This window comes from Alternaria arbusti, assembly GCF_024043155.1.
Source record: "Alternaria arbusti strain BMP 1465 chromosome Unknown scaffold_16, whole genome shotgun sequence".
NCBI lineage: Eukaryota > Fungi > Ascomycota > Dothideomycetes > Pleosporales > Pleosporaceae > Alternaria > Alternaria arbusti.
The window spans coordinates 615,535-630,342 of record NW_026249956.1 but is presented as its reverse complement, the minus strand read 5'-3'; the positions used below and the strand labels follow the sequence as shown (position 1 = coordinate 630,342).

The window sequence follows — 14,808 nt, the reverse complement described above, 5'->3', positions numbered from 1 at the left end:
CCCTGCATGCGCGTCGGCTTGTGGAGCTTCTGACCCGCATGGCTTCATCCAGTGCGCAGTGCAAGTGTCTCTCCTTCACCCCGCCAGACGATGCGATGAACGGGCGTTCCCGCTAGCACCCTCGAAACCTGTCATGTGCTGGTAGGCGATAAGACTTGCACATGCCTCACACCCATGGCATGCCGTAGCATCCAGCTTCCCCACTGCGCACGATGGAAGCCTTCAACTTTGCGACGTCTCTCGACCTGACCGAGTTGGCGGTCCATGTCAGAATGTAGGCATCCTCGCTGTAGTAGTACTGAAGTCGTGCTGAGTAATGCAGAGATCGTCTTGATGGGAACCAGAAGCCCATCCCGTACTCGGTGTTGTTGAAGAGGCCGGACCTTAGGCACCGAGCTTCGAATATCAAGTGGGTCGCCTCTCACCTGGTGAGAGAGGAGAGAGGAGTACTGACAAGTGCCTAGCCCAAACTTTGAGCTGTATGTTACTGCGCAGATATGGGCGGATAGCAAGCCCCTTACCGTGCCCGTCCAAACCGCCTACAAGTCCTTCAAGAACGCGCGCATCTGGAACGAATGGCTGCAGCTCCCCGTGACGTATGCGAACCTCCCCGCCTCCGCCCAGATAGCCATCACGATATGGGACCTATCGCCTGCCGAAGACACCGACTCGAGTCTCCATGCCGTGCCCTTTGGTGGCACAACCATACCTCTCTTCGACAACGACAACACGCTCCACAAGGGCAGACAACGCTGTCGGATACACCGCTTCAAGGCAGCAGATGGCCTGACCAACACTACAACTCCGTGGGTAATACCGCCGGCGCGTAAGAGTAGAAAGGCGCAGGTCGTTGAAGATACCGTGGATGAGCAGGTCGCCGAGATGGAGAGACTAGAAGGCTTGCTGAAGAAGCAGGAGATGGGCGATCTGCCGACCAACAACTGGCTCGACGGACTGGTATACAAGAAGATGATGCAAATACGGAAGGAAGCGCTCAAGGCCGAGGCTGCGGCTTTGAACCGCCAGAGCAAGACGAACGGAACGAACGGCTCTGCAGACGGCGAAGACCAGGAACTCTTCTATCTCGACATCGAACTGCCCCGTTTCGACCACGCCATCGTCTTCTCCGACGTCGAATACCCACCGCCCCCCGTATCAGACTTGCGATTGCCAGCCGAAGCCGATGTGAGGCTGCGTCCTCCACCCGAAGTGTCATTTGGACCAGGTATCGACATCGACGGTATTGGATACGGCGATGCGGATGCAGGACGGCTCATCAAGATTTACGACCCTGAAGTCGGCCGACGAGTGAACCCTGCCGAAGACAAGCATCGCGAGTTGATGCGCAGCCAGCAGACCGATTCACTCGACCGCGACCGCAAGCCCAACGTACACGTTCGAGATAAGCTCAACCTGCTGCTCTCTAAGGGACCGCTCGAGGAGATCACATCACACGAACGAGACGATATTTGGAAGTTCAGATACTTCTTGCTACGCGACAAGCGGGCCTTGACCAAGTTCGTCAAGTGCGTGAACTGGAAGAACCCGCGAGAAGCCCGGCAAGCTGCACCCTTGCTCGATAAGTGGGCAGAAATAGATGTCGACGACGCGCTCGAACTCCTTGGACCCCACTTCGACCACCCCGTAGTACGAAGCTACGCTGTCGAGCGCTTGAAGAAAGCCGACGACGAAGAGCTCCAGCTCTACCTTCTACAACTGGTGCAAGCACTCAAGTATGAAGCACCAGGCGAAGGTGATGATTCGTCGCTAGCGCGTTTTCTGGTTACTCGCGCAGCCAACAGCTTCACATTGGGCAACTTCCTACATTGGTATCTCATGGTGGAGATCAGCGACTTCAGCACCGACCAGGAGCCAGAACATCGTGAACTCTTCGCCAAGGTCGAATACGACTTCATGGTCGAGCTGGAGAAGACGCCTGAAGGTGTCGAAACCCGCAAGACCTTCCAGCGTCAGGGCGAGCTGCTCACCATCTTGGCCAAAATATCGAAAGATGTGCGCTTCGGTGGAGGGGATCGGCCTACCAAGCTTGCCCGTCTCAAGAAGGCGATTGCTGACCCGAAGAACGAACTCACCAATTTCGACCCACTTCCTCTGCCCCTCGATCCATCTGTGTACATCACCGGGATATCAACGGAAGACTGCAATGTTCTAAAATCATCTTTGCTACCTATGGTGCTATCCTTCAAGACCACAACGTCGAATCCATATCCAATCATATTCAAGACTGGCGATGACCTACGGCAGGATCAACTCGTCATTCAAATCATCACATTGATGGATCGACTTCTTCGCAAAGAGAATCTGGATCTCAAGCTAACACCCTACCGTATTCTCGCTACTTCCACCTCCGCTGGCGCCTTCCAGTTCGTGCCTTCGATGAGCATTGCAGCAGCGTGCCAGAAGCACAAGGGCTCCCTACTGGCCTACCTGCGCGCTAATAACCCTGACGATAGCGCACCACTCGGCGTTCGGAAGGAGGCAATGGACACTTACATCAAGTCCTGCGCTGGCTACTGTGTAATAACCTACCTTCTAGGTGTTGGCGATCGCCATCTCGACAACCTCCTGCTTGCCCCATCGGGTGCCTTCTTCCACGTAGACTTTGGATACATTCTGGGAAGAGACCCAAAGCCTTTTGCACCAGCTATGAAGCTTTGTCGCGAGATGATTGAAGGCATGGGTGGAGTGCAGCACCCAAACTATCTTGTCTTCAAAGAGTACTCCTACACAGCATGGTCTACCTTGCGCAAGTCCTCGAACCTCATACTCAACCTTTTTGCTCTCATGCAAGGAGCCAACATCCCCGATATCAAGGTAGAGAGGGAAGGTAGCGTAAGAAAGGTTCAAGAGCGTATGTGGCTAGGAAAGGGTGTTGGTGGTGCCAAGGGTGAAGACGAGGCAGCGAGAGAATGGGAAGGGCTCGTCGAGGAATCATTGGGTGATTGGAAGGCGGGGGTCATTGACTGGGCACATGAGTTTGTCCAGACCTATTGGCGGAAGTAAAATCAGACTACGATTCAGTACGATAGGTGGAGCTGTCGGCATAGTGTAGGAATCCATGCACATGCCGTTGTTCATTAATGAGGCGTTCCCCATGCCAAGGCCAACCCCGCCAGATCGACGTGTCCAGGACTAGCACGCGGCGCGTATCCCGGTGGAGACTCCGATGGAGAAGCCCCTCTCCACACACTTGGGAGGTTGTATGACTTCACTCACGAAACGTGCCACCGGGGAAATGCAAACGGCGGGTTTCCCAATCGCGAGTACCCGTAGCATCGGTAAGCGTACGTGGAGCTGCTACAATGTAAAAGACGTGTCTATGCCCCTCCATGTCTGGGGCAGCTACACGTATCCGTAAGCTTTGCACGGCTACTCCGATAACTACATCATGTTCACATCGAAGGATAACCGCCTTGTTTTCACATACGATGCCGAGCAGCTATGGATCGAGCCCTGGGGCAAGAACGCAGTCCGCGTTCGTTCCACCAAGATGCCCACCATGCCACAGGAAGACTGGGCGCTCCTTCCACAACCCAAGGTTTCTGCCAACATCGAAATTGCCAACAGCGACGAGTCAGCAACCCTGACCAATGGCCTCGTCAAAGCCACCATCAGTAAGCGAGGCAAGATCACGATCTCAAACACCAGCGGTAAAGTTCTCTTGGAAGAATACGCCCGTAACCGCCGCGATATTGTCGACCCCAAATGCAGCGCGCTGGAAGTCGAAGCCCGGGAATTTTATCCTATTCATGGAGGCGACTACAAGCTTACCGCTCGATTCGAGAGTCTGGATCCCAAGGAGAAGATCTATGGAATGGGACAGTATCAGCAACCTTACCTTGATATCAAGGGCACGCAACTGGAACTTGCGCACCGGAACTCCCAGGCCAGCGTACCCTTTGCGGTCTCATCGCTTGGGTATGGCTTCTTGTGGAATAACCCGTCGATTGGCAATGTGGTGTTTGGCAAGAACATCATGAGTTTCGAGGCGCTGTCGACCAAAGTCTTGGATTACTGGGTTGTAGCTGGCGATACACCAGTGCAGATTGTCGAGTCGTATGCCGATGCCACTGGGAAGGTAAGTCCCAATGTTCACGCCATGAGGTGAGTAAAAAGCTAAAAACATGTTATTTCAGGTACCAATGATGCCAGAATACGGTCTAGGCTTCTGGCAATGCAAGCTGCGCTACCAGACCCAAGAAGAACTTCTTCAAGTCGCACGCGAGTACCGAAAAAGGAATCTCCCTATTGATCTCATCGTAATCGACTTCTTCCACTGGACCATGCAAGGAGACTGGAAGTTCGATCCAAAGTATTGGCCCGATCCCGATGCCATGGTCAAAGAACTCGAAGAGCTGAAGATCGAGCTCATGATATCCATTTGGCCAACTGTAGACCGTCGATCAGAAAACTACGAGGAAATGGTCGAGAAGGGTCTGCTCATCAGGACTGAGCGTGGTGTACGAACAGCCATGACGTTCCAAGGCCAAACGGTTCATTTTGATTCAACGAACCCTGCTGCGCGGGACTACGTGTGGAACAAAGCGAAGCAGAGCTACTACAAGAAAGGCATCAAAGTATTCTGGCTGGATGAAGCAGAGCCAGAGTACCGACACTACGACTTCGACAACTACCGCTACCACCTCGGCCCCAACGTACAAATCGGCAACATCTATCCCCGAGAATACTCGCGCGCATTCTACGAAGGCATGGAGGCAGAAGGCCAAAAGAACATCGTCAACCTAGTCCGCTGCGCATGGGCCGGTAGCCAACGCTATGGCGCCCTCGTATGGAGCGGCGACATCTCCTCTTCCTGGGGCACGTTCCGTAACCAACTCGCCGCAGGCCTCAACATGGGTCTCTCAGGTCTACCCTGGTGGACAACCGACATAGGAGGTTTCCACGGCGGCAACCCCGATGATGAGGCGTTCCGCGAACTATTCGTGCGCTGGTTCCAATGGGGCACCTTTTGCCCTGTCATGCGCCTACACGGCGACCGCGAGCCACGCCAACCCAAGACCGCAGATAGCCCATCCTGCCGCAGCGGCGCAGACAACGAAGTCTGGTCGTACGGCCCCGCTGTCTACGAGATCTGCAAGAAGTATATGGGTATCCGCGAGGATCTACGTGAGTACACGAGGAAGCTTATGGAGGAAGCGCATCAGAAGGGTTCGCCGGTTATGAGGGCGCTGTTCTATGAGTTCCCGCAGGATAGCAGGTCTTGGGAGGTGGAAGAGCAGTATATGTACGGAGACAAGTATTTGATTTGTCCGGTGCTGGCGAAGGGCCAGACGAAGACGAAGGTTTATCTTCCGCCACTGGAGGGTGGCAAGAAGTGGAAGAGCTTTTGGGGTGGAGAGACGTGGGATGGTGGGAAGGATGTTGAGGTTGAGAGTCCGTTGGAGGTTATGCCGGTGTTCGAGCGCGTATGAGATGATGTCGACAGACTCTAGTTGAACAATCTATTCCTCTATTAGGGCTTACTTGACTCCAACGCGCATTCTCTTCTTCGTTGAGTAATCGTTGCCATGTCGAAGGTGACCTTGATGTTTGCAGCCCGTGCGAGCCCCACCCTTCCAAGCTCGTGTTTACTTCCCAGTTATAAGCCACGCCATCCTCCGCCTGCCACTAGATCCCATCGCTCCTGCCCCCGCATGCATCTTGGCTGGGTGACCATAATGACTGGGATGCCTTGTCCTTTGTCTGACCTCGAGTTCGAGCTGCCTGGGCATATATTGACGCCCTCTCCGCACGATACCTGCTTCGACCTTTCCAGACGATGACATCTCCCGGAGCACAGGAACGGTCGAATGCAGTGTGTTCAATATGCGGTCGCGGTTTCGGGAAGCAAGAGCACCTCGTACGACACATGAGGATCCACACGCGCGAACGGCCGTACCCCTGCCCTTCCTGCCACAAGTCCTTCTCACGCCGTGATGTCCTCACCCGTCACATCGCAGCGCACAATGACCACAGCGACGTTACGACTCAGCTTCCCGCATCACGCGCGTGCTTTCGATGCGCTTCAGATCGCGTCAAATGTTCGCGCGGTCCAAAATGTTCCAGGTGCTTGCAACGTGGCTATAGCTGCCAGTACCCGGCACTTCGCAGTGCGCGAGGCAGAACGGCGGATTCTGGCGCGAATGAATCCACAGACCCCTTCAGTACTGGAGACCTGCATCCGAACAATGTCAATCGAGACAACAATGGCGAGTTCAGGACAGCGGACTTTAACGATGCAATAGGACAGTCCTCTGTCAATGCATGGGCGTGGAATAGCAACATCGACAACAACTTGCTCGCTTCTGACCCATTCGGCATGCCTGGTTTGAGTCTTTCAGACGTGAACTGGTTATCGCCCCAATACTCAGGCCCCATTGACCTGGATGCACTACTCGCAAACTTCGGAGGCCAAGCTAATGGCACCGTGGAGCAATGGACTAGTTCCATCGCGCCAACAACACCCTCAATACCTGCGATCACCACAACATCACATTCATTAGATCCGAATAGAATCATACCTGATACAGACCAGCAGTCAAAGGATATTGCCTCCGTAATATCTACATCGACGTCGGAAAACAGATACTACGTTGATGGGGCAGGTGCCAGAGCCCCGTTCGGTGGCAGATCGCAACACTCGATTTGCTCAGAAGAAACCATCGACTTGCAAGATGCGGAAGCCAATGATGCTTCTGCATCGCTTGATACCTCTGACGAAGACAAGTTGTGTCCACCGGCAGCCTATCAATCTCTGCTGGAAGGCATTGCTGCTGAAGGTCGCGATAGCCTAGTCGATATGAGCGCTTCGAACTTTCCTACGTATGAGCAAGTCGTAATTTCTGTTCGCCAATACTTTGACCATTTCCACCCAGTATTCCCCTTCCTGCGGAGGTCTTCCTTCGCCCAAGATGCTTCCAGGAGCTGGCTCTTGCTAATCGCCGTCTCTGTTATCGGCTCAAAGTACTCACGGCTATTGCAGCATTCCCAAACAAGCGAATCTCTATCTGGCCTGCTGAGTACTATTCTGACCCGAAGCAAGTATGGACTAGACGTACAAGGTTCGGCAGGTAACGAGGACGTCGATTACAGCCCGAGCTGTTCCCGGTTCGTTGCCCACCCAGATCTACGGATTCTACAAGCTGGCATCCTGAATATCGCTTACATGCTGCATTCGGGTAAGAAAGTTCTGGTAGAACGTGCCCATGTAGAACGACACTATCTAGTAGAGGGCTGCCACACACTCCATCTACTTGTGCAGACGAAGAAGTCTTACGATCTGACAAGGACGGCTGATTCTGAGCAAAACTCAGACTTTCGTGAATGGCTGTCCAGAGAGGCAATGGTTCGTACTGGGATGATGGTTTGGGTAATTTGTTCTTATTGTGTTCGAAAGACGCGTAGCTAACTGCAACAGACACTCGATACGATATTCGTGTATCAGTTTCAGGCCAAGCCTCTCATCCAGTTCGACGATATTGACGTATTGTTGCCATGTCACGAGGATGTATGGGATCAACCAAGCTTGATTCGACATAATCAAAGGCGTCTCACAAGTGTTACCTTTATGGAAGCACTAGAGATGATCTACGTGGAAAAGCGGCTACCCGTCAATCTAGGAGAGTTCAGCATGAGCTTACTTGTCAGTGCCATCTATCGCCATACCCGGGACGTTCTGGCCCGAGATCGCATTCGTCTTAACTCATGGATACCAACATCTACACCACAGCGACGTAGCGATATGCCACCACCCACACAACAAGACTGGTCGCCGACAACGCGGTCTTCCATCAAGTGGCGTAACAGCGCCTGTGATAGCTTGGATGTTTTGCATTGGCCTGCGAATAGTAAGGTCGCACGCCACTCGGGTTTCGAGCACCACACCGTTCTCCAGCTGCATCTAGCTCGCCTGATCATACTTGCGCCCACTAGCGCCATACAGCGGTTCGCATCGGGATCTGCATCCAACGAAGCCGCGCTAGTCAATGCGGAAGACGGACAGTCATTCGCGACGGCGCGCGTTCAGGTCCTACAATGGGTGATTCGAGATCACTGCAAAGCTAGACTGTGTCTGGTGCACTGTGGGGCCCTTTTTTGGCACGTTCGCAGGTACAGTTGTAGCAGCCTGTTCGAGCCATATGCGATTTACATTGCGACACTCATACTTTGGGCCTTCTGCGTCTGCATGCATCTTCCCGAAGCCGTTGAAGCCATTGGTTCAGATTCAGACGAGGAACCGGAACCATCGTTCCTCCATCTTGACCGGCCACTGGACGATGAGCTAGTACAGACGTATGTGCGTATGGGGCATAAGATGTCCGCATACATTGCCAATGTCGGCAGTCTAGAGCATGAAGCAGCTCCGGTGCGGATTGCGAAAGAAGGGATCTCAATTCTAGCCAAAAGCTCTGGGATTTCATCAAGTCCAGACGCCAATTCACCGTCTTCTGCGCAAGACGCGGGTCACACATGGGGCATCGAACGGTCTTATATAAACCTGCTTCGACTTCTTACGAAAGAGCGATAATATGAATATCATGCAGTCTGTATCATGCAACGTCTCCGACCTTAAGCTTTCACCACATCTCATCTCATCGGAAGAGTAGATCCTGGAAACAGGTTCCCTACAGTTTCCGCTTAGCGTGTCACCCGCCCTCACAATACCTCGGTCATGCCAGCAAGCCCACGATCACGGTAGTACCATGACTGACAACGGCCAAGTTCTCGTATTCTTCGGCACAATAGACGCCGGAGCCTCACGGCGCTTCTCCATCGGGGGCCTTAGTGAAGGATCCACGCTACCGGTAGAGTGGTCACGCCCCGCACGCGTCTTCCTGGAAAATGCCGCGTCTAGGAACATCTCCACCGGAGTTTGGCCTTCGCAGGAACAGGCCAAGCCTGGCATGCACCCCATGGGGTAGTTGTGTTCCGGTGGAGAAAACCTGGGGTAGCAGCCATGTTCCATGCATGGATGATTGAGCGGCTTGGTGCAGGATGGCCAACTATGTATATACCGTGGCCATATCCGTAGATCCACATACTCGACCACAACCAACAGCTTCTGAGGTCTACGTTCGGACTCTTTGGTCCGCTGTCTTCTTTTTGCTTCTACATACCTGGTGCACGCACCGATCCAATCCGATCCATCATGGCAAACATGGACGAAAAGGCGGCAACCATGGAACACCATGAGGTTACCTTCGACCAGGCCAAGGCGGCAGCCGACGAGGAGCACGAGATGACGTTGATGCAAGCCATTCGCAAATACCCCAAAGCTGTGCTCTGGTCGGTATTGCTATCCACCTGCATCATCATGGAAGGATACGACATCGTCTTGATGAGCTCCTTCTTCGCACAGCCGTCCTTCTCGCGCAAATACGGAGAATTCAATCAAGGCACTGGGACGTACGAGATCACGGCATCGTGGCAGAACGGACTTAGCAATGCTGTGAGCGTGGGCACCATCATCGGCGCGTTTGCGAACGGGTACTTTATCCATCGATTCGGTTACCGTCCCGTCTTGCTGGTATCGCTTGCCTCCATCTGCGCGCTGATCTTCATCTCTTTCTTCGCGCCCAACGCTCCCGTCCTCCTCGTCGGTCAGTTTCTCTGCGGTATACCCTGGGGTGTCTTCGCGACCATGGCGCCTGCCTACGCCAGTGAGGTGTGCCCACTAGCTCTGCGAGGATACCTCACCGTATACGTCAACCTTTGTTGGGCATTCGGACAACTCATCTCCGCTGGAGTGCAGTCGGCGTTCTCAGGCAACAACACACAATGGGCATACCGGATACCTTTTGCCATCCAATGGGCATGGCCTATCCCACTCTTTGCAATCCTCTGGATGGCACCCGAGTCCCCATGGTACCACGTTCGCACCGGCAATCTCGAACTGGCCGAGCAAATGCTCATCCGTCTTGGGTCTGTCTCCCAACGTGACATGGCTAAGCAAAAGGTCGCGATGATGGTCCGCACGAATGAACTGGAGAAGTCACTTGAGGAAAACACATCCTACCTTCAATGTTTCAAAGGCATCGACCGCCGCCGCACAGAAATCGCGTGCATGGTCTTTGCAGCCCAACCCATCTGCGGCTCCGTCATGGGCGGCACTCCCACGTATTTCTTTGTCCAAGCAGGAGTCTCCACCTCCATCTCCTTCAAGATGTCTGTTGGCGGTCTTGGCATGGCATCAGTCGGCACACTAATCTCCTGGGTCCTCATGAGCTACATCGGCCGTCGAAAGCTTTACCTCTGGGGCCTCGGTGGTCTAGCAGCCATCCTCTTTATCGTCGGTTTCATCAGCGTAGGCGCCGGCGACTCGTCCGGCGGCAACTATGCACAAGCTGCTATGATGATCATCTGGCTCTTCTGGTACTACATGACCGTCGGACCCATCTGCTATGCCATCGTCGGAGAAGTCTCGTCCACGCGTCTGCGCAGTAAGAGTGTGTGTCTGGCTCGCATCAGCTACTACATCGCGCAGATCCTCACCAATGTGATCAACCCGTACATGTTGAACCCCACTGCGGGTGATTGGAAGGGCAAGACGGGCTTCTTCTGGGGTGGAGGCGCGTTGATCTTTTTCGTTTGGACGTTCTTCCGTCTTCCGGAGACGAAGGGCAGGACGTATGAGGAGTTGGATATCATGTTTGCTGAGGGGTTGCCCGCGAGGGCGTTTGCGAAACATAGTATTGATGCGTATGCGTATGCGCATGGGGATGAGGGTGATCGTAAGGTCAAGGCTGTGGAGTGAGGGCACACTCTGGGCGCTATCTCGTCTCATGGTATGTGAGAAAACTATTTTAAGTAGTAATGCATTCGCTTTAGTGCTACAAGAAAATCTGGGAGTCGCGTGTGGGGTAGACCAGGTCCACAGCTTCTTCACTACCTAGGTAGTGACAGTGCGGAGATAAGACCACCTGATAACGCGTTTGATCCGTGCCACCCCTGCCGCCACGCTACGACGCGTTTGTCTAGAAGTTTCGAGCGTCCAAAGCGATGAATCGCTGTGAGGCTGCAGGTACTCATTCCTGTACTCCATTTCCAAAGGGCTACGCGCTCGACTTATCCGCGAGAAAGGCTCTTCCGCACCGCCCACCCATCCCACAGCCACGACAATCCCAACTCCAACCCAACCATGGAGGGCCCCGCGAAGCCCAAGCTACCAGACGCGTACGCGGACCTCGAAGTGAGCCCAGCAGCCTCTAGTGCCGAGATCAAGACCGCCTTCCACCGCCTCGCTCTCCTCCACCATCCCGACAAGAAGGCGCCAGGCGAAGCTGTCGATGCAGCCGACTTCCGACGAATCCAAGAAGCCTACGACATTTTGAGAGACCCCAAAGGCAAGACGCGCTACGATCAGTCGTATAGCAGTATAAGGACACAATGGGACACCTACAGGAGGGAACATGCCGAATACATGCGGAACCCGAATGCATGGCGGCAGAAGCAATCCGCAGAGAGGATTCGTGCTCAGGCCGAATCGGATCGCCGTGCGGCGGCCATGCGAAGGGCGGCGCAGGAGCAAGCGTGGGCAGAGACAGAGGCTTTCTACGAGGACGAATACGAGTACGAGTACGACGACGACAGTGATTACGAATACTACTCCGGCGGCTATGGCCTTAGCTTTGGAGGTGGCCGCTTCGGTCGTGGCTTTGACGGCTTTGACAGCTACGACCCGGAGGAAATCCTCTTGGCAGAGTTGCTCCGAAGACGCGAGAACTTCGAAGCTGCGGCTAGACGTAACGCTGAAGAAAGGGCCAGGAAGTCGGCCATCGAAGACATCAACAAGCAATGTGTCGAGCGACTGAAGAAGGCGGCTGCGGCTCGACAAGCAGAGGGTGATGGTATACGTATTGTCGACCCAAAAAGAAGCGCGCCATGGCGCAATTATGGGTCATCAGCTTGCAACGCGATTATGATTCTGAACTCCGGAAGGCTGGGTTACGTCCCGACGACGACTCCATTATGGATCTAGGGTGGGAAGGAAAGAATGGGAGACAAACTTGCCTGTTTTGCGCTGCTCACGTACAGGAATACAGTTATCGCTGTCCAAGTGGCGGAGCTGTTGCCTGCCGGGGTTGTAAGAAGAAGATCGAAGCGTCATCCCCAATTCACCCGTTCAATTTTCACGGCACTGGCGTGGCGCCAAAGAAGGGAAAGGGAAAGAAAGGCAAGGGCGGAAAGAAGCCTCAGACGACTAAACGCCACTCTGATCCGGAAGGATCCGACTCGGTCGAGCGAGACCAGGACGAGGAGCAAACCAATGGAGATGAGGCAGAGCAACCACACAACGCGGAAGAGGAGGCCGCAAAGCGGGCAGCGGAAGAGCTTGCGCGTAAGCAGGAAGCCGAGCGACAGAAACAGGAGCGCAAAGCCGAGGCGGCGCGACGGAAAGCAGAACGTGAAGAACAGGCCAAGCTCGCCCAAGAAGCTGCAGAGAAGGCTTCGCAGGAAAAGGCGGCGAAAGAAAAAGCCGAAGCGGCGAAAGCTGCACGAGAGCTCGCAGCTGCGCAAGAAGCTGCCCGACTAGTAGCGGAAAAGAAGAAGGAAGCTCGCGAGCAGGAGGCCAGGGAGAAGAAGGCAGCTCGGAAGAAGGTTGCTGAAGAGAAGGTGGCAGAAGAGCATGAAGTCCAAGAACAGAACGCTCCCGAACAAGACGCCCAGAAAGTCCAGGAGGCTGCCGAGCAAGAAGCAAAACAAAAGGCTGAGAAAGAAACGAAAGCAAAGACCAAGCGTGAAGCAAAAGAGCGTGCTGCGCTCGATGCGAGGGAGCGTGAAATACGAGAAGCTGAAGAATACGCAGCACACGAGGCTCAAAAACGGGCGGAACGTGAAGCCAAAGAACGAGAGGCCGAGGTACTCGCAGCACAGGAGGCCAACTTCCGCGCCGAACTGGAAGCAAAAGAGACGGCAGAACGCGAGGCCAGGGAAATGTTAGAGCGCGTGGCCAGAGAGACAGTGGAACGTGTTACTAGGGAGACTATACAACGTGTCACCAAGGAGACGGTCGAGCGTCTCAACAGGGAAATGGCAGAGCGTGACGCAAAGGCTGCTGCAGAACAACAAGCCGAAGCCTTCGCAGAAGCAGGCAATGCGAACGGGTACGAGAACGAAGAGGAGGTTTTGGAGCCCTACTCAGCGAACACGCCGTCCGCCGAGCCCTCGATCGCCACTAATTCAGCAATTCCGAAAAAGGCCAAGAAGAAGGCCACTCGTCCACCAGCCACCTGCTACACCTGCAACGAGCAAGGCCATTTCGCCCGCGATTGTCCTACGAAGCATGCCGAAGCCACCGCCGATAATATATCCCCGCCTCACGCTGGTACAGGGCCTGCGCCGAAGATTGAAGTGACGAGTAAACCGCCGCCACCAACACCTGCACCCGCAAAGGTTGTGGTTAAGCTTCCAGCCCCTCGTAAACCGAAAGCAAAAGAGGTTGCGAACGACACCACTGCTGTACATCCAGAGGCCACTGCACCTTCCATGGACGCCGTTGCTCCTCCAAGGCCTGCTAAACCAATCAGAGCGCCAAAGAAGAAAGCTTTACGTCCAGCGCCTCCGGGGGGCCAAGGTGTCAATAGCGTGCCTACTTTGATTGATCAACCCACCATTCTACCTCCAATCAACGGTACCGCAAACGTGTCTTTTTCCGAGCAGACAAGCAAGCCAGCCAAGAAGCCGAAGGTGAAAGCCCCGTTGGCTTGTTATGTTTGCAAAGAGGTAGGACACAAAGCGAAGAGCTGCCCTGCACAGCATGAAGGACACATGTTCGATGTTGTCATGTAAAGGCATCGCCTCGTTATCACGCGGGATATAAAGTGCTCTGTACGGCGTTGAATCCATGGAATTGATTTAATGATACCCCATAGCGATGTATTGTCAAACAAGAACGAACACCATAACTAGCACAACAACATGAATGCCCTCTTAGAGCTTCCCACTAAAACAATACAAAAGACAAGTCGCACCACCATCTCACTTCCTACAACTCATTCCTCTCACTCTTCGCCTTAACCTTCAACGCCTCCACCGTAAACCTAACCTCCTTCTCCCCCGTATTCGTATGCCCAACCTTCCCAATCACCGCCCCATCCCTCGGCTCATTCGAATAACTCTCCAACCCATCAAACACACCCTCACACCCCGCCTCCTCAGCATCATCAACCCACAACGGCAAAATCGGGTAAATCGCGCCCGGCGCAAAAAACACCATATCATCCTGCACACTATAATGCCTCTGCAGCATCTCAGTCTTCAACCACTCCCGCACTTTATACGGCATATCGGCCATGTTCATCTGTATGAGTTCGCGGCCGGTGCCGTGCACGTCGATGCCGCCCCAGGACCCGGCGTAAAGTTGCTTGTTGTAGAAGACTTTTAGTTGGGGGGCAGCGTCTTTTAGGTCCGGGTAGAGTTCGTTGAGCTTGTAGATTCTGGCGTTGTAGGTGTTTTTGGAGTGACAGTGTTGGGTGTAGGGTTGCAGGGTTGTGGCGTCCCATTGGGCGGTCCAGAGGGCGCCTATGGGCGTGGGCTCGTCGGCGGCGGGTGTGGAGGATGGGGGTGAGGGGTCTGAGTTGGCGTAGGCGGTTGCTGCGAGGAGCGCTGGTGGTAGGAGCGAGAAGAATCGCATGTTGCTATCAACCGAGGGTCTATATGCTGAAGTGGAATGATGCCAGACGATCTGAGGATACAGTGGTGAAGGTTACGAATTCTCAATTGCGTGTAGAGCCTGTAAATTATCACAGTCCCATTCCGACTATATATTCCATCATCCATTTTTCTTGC

General features: G+C 54.1%; 5 protein-coding genes across 5 annotated transcripts; 4 read left to right on the top strand and 1 right to left on the bottom strand.

Moving 5' to 3' along the window:
* Nucleotides 1-212: 212 nt before the first annotated feature.
* J4E86_009334 (uncharacterized protein) lies at nucleotides 213-3,024 on the top strand (the record flags this gene model as incomplete). The annotated part of the gene is made up of 2 exons (XM_051449840.1): nucleotides 213-274; nucleotides 465-3,024. 2 exons carry the CDS (start codon nucleotides 213-215, stop codon nucleotides 3,022-3,024), a joined length of 2,622 nt encoding a protein of 873 aa, XP_051299177.1.
* A 385-nt stretch (nucleotides 3,025-3,409) lies between these two features.
* On the top strand, nucleotides 3,410-5,453 carry J4E86_009333 (uncharacterized protein; the record flags this gene model as incomplete). Its single annotated transcript, XM_051449839.1, has 2 exons — nucleotides 3,410-4,099; nucleotides 4,158-5,453. The coding sequence occupies 2 exons, from the start codon at nucleotides 3,410-3,412 to the stop codon at nucleotides 5,451-5,453; spliced, it is 1,986 nt and encodes a 661-aa protein (XP_051299176.1).
* A 3,716-nt stretch (nucleotides 5,454-9,169) lies between these two features.
* Nucleotides 9,170-10,774, top strand: J4E86_009332 (uncharacterized protein; the record flags this gene model as incomplete). The annotated part of the gene is made up of 1 exon (XM_051449838.1): nucleotides 9,170-10,774. One exon carries the CDS (start codon nucleotides 9,170-9,172, stop codon nucleotides 10,772-10,774), a length of 1,605 nt encoding a protein of 534 aa, XP_051299175.1.
* Nucleotides 10,775-11,158: 384 nt separating this feature from the next.
* Nucleotides 11,159-13,809, top strand: J4E86_009331 (uncharacterized protein; the record flags this gene model as incomplete). Its single annotated transcript, XM_051449837.1, has 2 exons — nucleotides 11,159-11,867; nucleotides 11,999-13,809. The coding sequence occupies 2 exons, from the start codon at nucleotides 11,159-11,161 to the stop codon at nucleotides 13,807-13,809; spliced, it is 2,520 nt and encodes an 839-aa protein (XP_051299174.1).
* A 428-nt stretch (nucleotides 13,810-14,237) lies between these two features.
* Nucleotides 14,238-14,653, bottom strand: J4E86_009330 (uncharacterized protein; the record flags this gene model as incomplete). Its single annotated transcript, XM_051449836.1, has 2 exons — nucleotides 14,238-14,249; nucleotides 14,294-14,653. 2 exons carry the CDS (start codon nucleotides 14,651-14,653, stop codon nucleotides 14,238-14,240), a joined length of 372 nt encoding a protein of 123 aa, XP_051299173.1.
* Between the last annotated feature and the right edge of the window lie 155 nt (nucleotides 14,654-14,808).